The sequence below is a fragment of the Siniperca chuatsi genome, linkage group LG20 (genome assembly GCF_020085105.1).
Source record: "Siniperca chuatsi isolate FFG_IHB_CAS linkage group LG20, ASM2008510v1, whole genome shotgun sequence".
NCBI lineage: Eukaryota > Metazoa > Chordata > Actinopteri > Centrarchiformes > Sinipercidae > Siniperca > Siniperca chuatsi.
The window spans coordinates 16,673,505-16,681,455 of NC_058061.1; the positions used below are offsets into that span (position 1 = coordinate 16,673,505).

The 7,951-nt window shown below is 39.4% G+C and overlaps 1 protein-coding gene across 1 annotated transcript; it reads left to right on the forward strand.

Annotated features, from left to right (window-relative positions):
- Positions 1 to 124: 124 nt before the first annotated feature.
- On the forward strand, positions 125 to 5,880 carry LOC122867384 (glucose-induced degradation protein 4 homolog). Its single transcript, XM_044178108.1, has 6 exons — positions 125 to 551; positions 1,014 to 1,073; positions 1,602 to 1,709; positions 1,797 to 1,898; positions 1,984 to 2,114; positions 4,408 to 5,880. The coding sequence occupies exons 1-6, from the start codon at positions 360 to 362 to the stop codon at positions 4,469 to 4,471; spliced, it is 657 nt and encodes a 218-aa protein (XP_044034043.1). The 5' UTR covers positions 125 to 359; the 3' UTR covers positions 4,472 to 5,880.
- The last annotated feature ends 2,071 nt before the right edge of the window (positions 5,881 to 7,951 follow it).

The following is a 7,951-nucleotide window of genomic DNA, read 5'->3' on the forward strand; positions in this document are numbered from 1 at the left end:
GTTGGGAAATGTAGTTTATAAGTTGCTTCTACCCAACGTTACACAACAGGAACAAACTACACCCAAATATTCCCATAAAGCCTTCCGCAATTCGAACCAATGAGCGTTGAAGATCTTAGCCAGGTGAACTCAGTTGGCCAATGAGAAGGGCAGATTCTGCTGCCTACGGCGCCGCGTCGAAGTCCACTTACTTTTCTGGCAGCTTGGTGCCCGATAAACTCAACTGTGGAGGTACGGGGGGGGGGTTGAATGTTGGTGGACCTCTTCAGTACTCCTCCACCTCTTCGTAGACGCCGACAGAGTCCATCGCCCAGACGGCAGTTGCCCGCGGTCGGTGCCCAGCCAGCGAAGCGGGAGCCATGCCTGTCCCCGCTGGATACCTCAGCGACTCTCCTGCCGCGGCCTTCATATCCTCGGCCTCGCTTATCCCGCCGCCACCGATAAACACCCAGCAGCCCGGTGTTGTCACCTCGCTGCTGTACAGCGGCTCCAAGTTCAGGGGCCACCAAAAGAGCAAAGGGAACTCTTACGACGTGGAAGTTGTTTTGCAGGTGGGGCTGTGAAGCGGATATTTTACTTTTCAGGCGAGCTGTCAGGGGAATTTGGTGAACTGTCAAACGGGCGGCGTGATGATTGACAGCTGGAAAATCAATGAGCCCTGGCCTGTCGCTGGATAACTCGCCTAACTAGCTGTGGATGTAGCAGTGCCTGCGACTGTTTACTAGCAACCCTATTCAATTAAAGAGACATTTTATTTAATGTTATTATCAAAAATACTACTTTATAGAGGTTTAATAATTTTTGGCTTCTGCATTTGTAGGAAGACCCATACAAACCTGCACGTTTATGGCTATTTTGTGAGAGAGGATATTAACGTTAGATATCATTCATTCTGTTCATAAAATCATATCACAACATTCCCACTTAATGTCATTTGAATGTAGAATAAACCAAGTAATACATATTTGAAGTAAATGTCAACGTTCTCTGTTGTTTATTGTTTTCTTTATAAGCATGTCACCATGGAGGATTCCTACTTGTGTGGCTACCTGAAGATAAAAGGACTGACTGAGGTGAGAGAAGTAATTCTGTTCATAAGCAACAAATATAATTTAAGCTGGGTCTGGCCACTGCTCATTGTGTTTGATTTAAGATAGGTCTGGCCACTGCTGTGTGTGTGTGTGTGTGTCTTTTTTAAGAAACTGGTACAGTCCAGGTGCAGTAAAGCTACCTCGCAAACTACACAAACTAAATACACAACACACAGAACGTGACCGAAAACCTTTTCTGAATCAAAGGCGTGTAGTGGTAAATTAAGCACGCATTTGACCTATTGACTTTGTTGTTTATGTAAAAAACATACAATATGACTACAGTGATTGAAAATAAACAGTGAATATCACTATATGTACTTCAGAAGTCACTTTCTACCCTGTAATTTGTTTTGGACTGAAAACATTGAACTGACAGACTTATCATCAGCATTGGGTGTGATGCTCTTTCACTTACAAAGAGAAGAAAAGACAAAGCAGCATGTATCAGGTTGGCTGCACCAGAGCAAACAAAACATCACGGTTTCTGTGTTTCGTTCACCCTCGCAGGAATACCCAACTCTGACCACGTTCTTCGCTGGAGAGATCATCAGCAGGAAGCGGCCTTTTCTCACTCGGAAATGGGATGCAGATGAGGATGTGGATCGTAAGCACTGGGTAAGCGTGTTCATTCATAATCTACACAAGTGCTCTACGGCAGGCTGGTTTACCGAGACATAATCCTGTTTTACTTTTTGTGTCAAGGGCAAGTTTCAGGCCTTCTACCAGTATGCAAAGACATTCAACTCAGATGATTTTGACTATGAGGATCTGAAGAACTCTGACTATATTTTCATGAGGTGGAAGGTAAGGTACAGCCTAAATTGAGTCTGAGCATATGTCGTAGTAAGTCACCTCTGAACTGCTGCTGCTGCTATTTCTGTCCCCTCAGGAGCAGTTTCTGGTCCCTGACCACACAATCAAAGACATCAGCGGAGCTTCCTTTGCTGGATTCTACTATATCTGCTTCCAAAAATCCACAGCAACAATCGAGGGCTATTACTACCACAGGAGCTCTGAATGGTAATGCAGCACAACACTAGTTACTGTGACGTGAAGTTGAGTCATTTTACGAATCAGCAGACTTGTGACTGAAAGGGTGCTGGATTATATCCCAGACCAGCTGGAACATTTGGGTGGGGATAGTCATTATCAGACAACATTTCCAGCTTTCTGCAGCTTCTGTCAAGGTGCCCTTAATTCTTAATTTCTCCATGAGAGCTGCACAGATGATTAGTAGATGAATGCGGCAGCTCCAGGTTAGACTGTGTGTAACCTTATATGGATGAAGTAGAGCAATCAACCCACAGTTTGTTGCATTTGATTTATGTGGTCATACTGCCTGGTTATAGAAAAGTTGAGGCCTGCTTGTACTCCATCTTTTTTCATTTTGTGTTTTCATTTTTATTTGACATTCTTTGGCAATTTCTTTCAGTTCCCTCTGCACATAATGGTTTAGCTGTTGTTACAAATGCCCTCTGATTTCATTCCATTCAGTTTTTTTATTCCCTTCTCTGACCAAATACTTGGAAGCAGTTTTGTTTCCCTCTCCAATCGCGGAATACCTCTGCTTTATGCCATTTTTCAAAAGTGGAAAATGATCAAACTGCGTTTATGTCATACTCACTATGACACTATGACTGCAATACGAATGTTGTTATGGACTTATAAGTAGCTTGTTTATAGGATCAACTCTGTGCTCTTTGCTGCCTTTTACCACCCTGGTGTGAAGCCTGCAAACCAACCATCGAAGAAAAAGCTAAATATGAGCATCAGCCCAGACTGTGGTTTGCCCTCAATTCATTTTGTTCCTCAAGTATAATTAACTATTGGCTTTCAGATGTCAACATCCATCTTTTTATTCAAGTAAACCCTTTCATTTTGGGGTTGTTTTGGCGAACTGGACTGCCGTTGTGTCGGATGAATCAAGTGAAGTCAATTTCTTCAGGCACATTTTAAAACAACAAATGAGTTCTCACCTGGACTAATGAACCAACTTGAAAGAGTAAATGTGTCAGACTTTAATAGACAGTAATATACTCCAAACATGATTAACGTGAACATGGCCAAATTTAGTTTCCCCTGGTAAAATAAAAAGGGAATGGTCTTCCTGAGCAGTGTGTTGCAGTGGTGACAGTGCTTATCCTTACTATTCAGTTAAAACCATGTATCTTCTTTTTTGGTGGTGTAGATTTTTTCAGAGAAACTGTTGGCTAAAGTATTCCTTTACTGGTTGAAAAAATTCTACTTCTTTAAGTTGTAATCTTTAAAATTTCAGTCCTGGTTGATTTGGTGACACCAATGGTTAGCGTTCTAACAAGTGCGGTTTAATACTACAGCAAACTCCTCCAGCTACAGAAATACAACAGAAGAGCAACTGGTTTATCAGTTTACTGTGCAGCCAAACAAACTCACATAGTTTTAATAAATACGTCAGTCATTAGTCTGTTGGCTGCCCCTTCTTGTTCTCTTCGTGCTACTCTCTGTAAAAAGTTAAACTGATCCGCTGTAAAAAACAAAATAAAACAAAAAAAAAGCTAAAATTGACTGTTTTTGTAGATGCTTATTGATAAACAACTGCGGTTAGCACTAACCTCGGTGACAAATACATTATGTTCTTCTTCACTATAAAAGCCACCCCACGTTTCACCAGTTGAATGCTTTTAATGTGAAGCAGTCGCAGTAGGATGTTTGCATGTTTGCATCAGCAGTAACTTAATTGAGCTCTAATGTGGTGTAAAGAGAGCTCACAGTAAACAGTGAGGCTGATATCAATGAGATAAAATTCTGCTGGTGGATTACATGCATGTGTCATGCGTGTGAAGGCAGTTTGAATCCAGTGTGGGAATGGCGGACTCCGCCACTAACAATGAAAGCTAATATATAAGGAGCTAATTGCTGAATTTAAATACATTGAACGGCTATTGCAGAAAAAAATGCAGACAATAAATTGCTATCAAGAAGGGGTTTGATTTAATTAAAAATCTGTCTTTAAATAAACTTCAAAAACCTTTGGAATATCTCAAAATGCATTCTCACAAAGCTGAAAACAGGCTTATTTTAGTTCATGAAAATGTGGAGATGCATGGTTTTCACAGGACAGTGGTGTCATGCAGCCTAAAAGCCTCGATGATTAAGCAAACATGCCTATATATCATGTACATGCTTTTTCAAATTAATATTTCATAAGATAAGGAGCTTGTGATTGATGAGTTTATTACAAGGTTACCCTGTACACCCTTATTTTTTCTAACATATGCAATGTACTTCTAACACATATACATATTCTCATACATACTGTGTTGTTACACTGCAGGTACCAGTCTCTAAACCTCACCCATGTTCCTGAGCACAGTGCAGCGATCTATGAGTTCCGGTGACATCGACCGGCATCGTGGATCTTTTTTTATGATGGACAGAGATTTCAGGCAAAGCAGAGGTCTGCGGATGCTACTGAGGAGAAAAAGGAGAATGACTGGGGATGAGAATTTGGGCTTTGGAGAAGTGCAAACTCTCACATGCTCCCAATAAGTGGATGGACAGCTGATGGACCAGTGGACGGGATATTGGATAAATGAATGGATGAGAAGAAAGAAAAGAATAAAGTGTAGCTCTGCTTCTGGGCTGGAACTTTTAAAGTTAGAACCAGCAGCAGAGACTGGGTGTGTGGCTCATATAGTGTACCCCTTTCTTCATTTGTTTTAATGTCTGGTTTTAAAAACGCTTGCCACAGTATTTCGAGACACTTTATAAGCTGAGTTGGGAATTCCCCTTGTTCTGCGACTAGAAACGTTTCCAGCTTTCATCCAGCCGATGTGGAGTTTGCAACATAAACGCATTTGACTGCCATTGGACAAGGATTCCTCTTTAGGAGTCTGCTCTTATAAACACAATCTCTAAAGAAGTGAATCACCAAGTCTGTTTGGAAGAAAATCAAGAGAGAAGTTTCGGTTCGTGATAGATTGGAGCTTTAATCAGCTCATAAGCTAGAATGACAGTATTTTTTTTAAAGCTAAGCCGGTTCTTTGTAAGATATTTTGTTATTTTACTCTAAATGATGGACGCAGGATGGCACTTTTAAAGGCTGCAATGTGAGCGAAACACAAACCGAGCTTTTCCCCTGTGTTCATACAACTGCGTGGGACATTATTATGTGATTGCTGTGGATCTTGTTCTATTGAATTACATTTGCACAAAGATGGACTATATGTTACTAATGCTTGCAGTCAGGATTTTACACTCACGTGCCCTACTACACAAGCATCAAGGTGGCAGGTCAAACTTTTTGACTGGTTTTTAAGAGTCTGACTGTGTGTGTGTGGGGGGGGGGTTTAGAGCCAAAACAATCACATGAAAGAATTCAAAAAGAGAGAGTATTTTTTTCCCCTGCACTCTGCATTAAACAAAGAGCTTTTTACTCCCTCATGCATCATTTTAAATTAAGATCCCCACTACCCCTACATTTATGTCTCCTCGACTATGCAACACTTTCAACATACCATTCTCCGAATATAAAACTTTCAGTTTTCAGAGACAAAATTTTATTCTATCCTTATAGTATATGAAAAAAAGAGTCTATCTTCATTAAAGGAAATATTTTTGTTAAATTGCCTGTGAAAACACTCCCTAATCATGTTCCCTTTCCATGTGATGGTGCCATCTTTCTAAAGCTTATCAGAGTTGTATTATAACAGATCAGAAGTGTGTTTATTTGAGAAAAAGCCTGGATTTGATTGGTGGTGTGACTGTAAAGAATGGATTATGGATTTTAAAAAATCATATCAAAACACCCTTCACTGTGTCTTGCTTGTTTGACCAATATACCACATTATGTTTTTAATATTTTCACACCTCACATTAATTATCAAGTTATTTACTTGTTTTAAAGACTAAATCAAACTGAATTGTATACATTTAAATCTAATTTTAAAGTATTTGTCAACATTGATAAAAAAAAATTATTTCCTCAAACAATAAACTTAATAGTGTGCTTGCATGCCTGTGTTCACCATTTTAGTTTAGCGTGCTATCATATGCTGATCAGCACTGAACACGAAGTACAGCTGAGGCTGATGGGAATACCATTGATTGTGCTCGATTAAAAGTCAGGGTATTAGTTATTACAATTCATCCTGAATGTGTCTAGCAGATTATCATAGTAATCCATGCAATAGTTGTCGAGACATTTCACTCAAAACCACAAATGTCAACCTCATGGTGGCACTAGAGGAAAAGCCAGAGGATCATCAAAGTCATTTTGTGTCAATCCATCTAGTAGGTGTTGAGGTATTTAACTGAAAAAGTGAAAACTTTGACCTGTTGGTGGTGCTAGAGGAAAAGTCAGGGCATCACCAAAGTTAGGATTCATCCTCTGGGCACTATGGATATCTGAACTAAATATAATGGCAATCCATATAACAGTTGTAGAGATATTTCAGTTTGTAACTATCTTTGCTCTTGTGCCTACATTTTAGTGGAAACTGCACAGGTAAAACACATACAGTTTACATTTTTTAAAGAATAAAAGAGCTAATTGTCTTAAGGCACTGCATCCCATGTGTATAAACCAGTCACAATCAGTCACACATATGGTTTGCTAACATTTTAAAAGTACACATAATATGTATGTGTGTACTTTGTGTGAACAACATGAGTGTGTGAGTGTGCATGCACGTTACCTTCTTTTAGAAAATCTATGGTGTTACCTTCAAGCCTTATATGTTCCAGCATAAATCAGACTACAATGTGGGTCAGTTATTGTTATGTCACTATAATAACTACAGTTGTCTACACAGGAATGATGAGTTTCCAATGGGGAAAGTGAAACAAACCTTTAAATAAGCAAGACAAAAGTTTTGTATGGGTGAGACATAAAGAAACTAGTTTGCTATTCTCACTCCCTTACCACTAGTGGGGCAGCAATGCAGTCTGGCCTGAGGGTGGCAGCAGAGGAAGGCCATGTTGTTACCTTTATGAAAAGGGGTTATACTTTGTACTGTACAGGGGCCAGCGACTCTCAGACCAAACCTGTCAACTTTTCAAGGCTCGGCCAGAATGTGGTCAAAAGCAGGTGCACCTGGGAATAATTTAGACGGTTGCAGATATAAGTTGTTAAAGCTGACTTGGCGGCAGCTTAACAATACAAAACAAACATTTTGGTACAGTATCAGTGTCAGCAGCCAATATTAATACACAAAACAAAAGATGTGGCTTTGTGCCATGCTCTCTTTACTTTCCTTTCTCAAAATAACCTCAGGAGCTTATTTTAAGTCACTCAAGATAAGTGTGTCAGCTAAAAGCTTAACAAGGTCAAATCATCTGTGATGAAACAGCAGGTGCATTTGCCAAAACCTGTATTACATAAAACTACGTTATGTAAAAAGGAATGGTATGACACCATATTCCAGTTCCCGTACATTGACAACTGATAATTAGTTTAACATTCTTTTTACATAACTACAACTCACACCATCTGCTTTTGTGCATGTGCCTTTGTGTGTGTGTGTGTGTGTGTGTGTGTGTGTGGTTACAGTTCAGTGGACGATCCTGTTTCCTCTGACAAAGGCATGAAATATGTCTCTGTATTTCGCACAACCACTCGCAAACAATCACATACAGTATATCAATATTTTCTTGGAAAAGCCCCCAAATGAAGATATCATATAGATATAACTCTGTCTTTTTTCACTGAACATAAGCCCATCACTTAGCCTAAAATGTGGCCAGAACAGATCATTAAATTATATGCATTAATTTATGTTTTTAATGTGTTATGTTTAAAATGAATGATCTAAATTAATGTGTTAAGTTTAACAGCCCAATTATATATACAGTATATATAATTACAATATAAAGTTTCA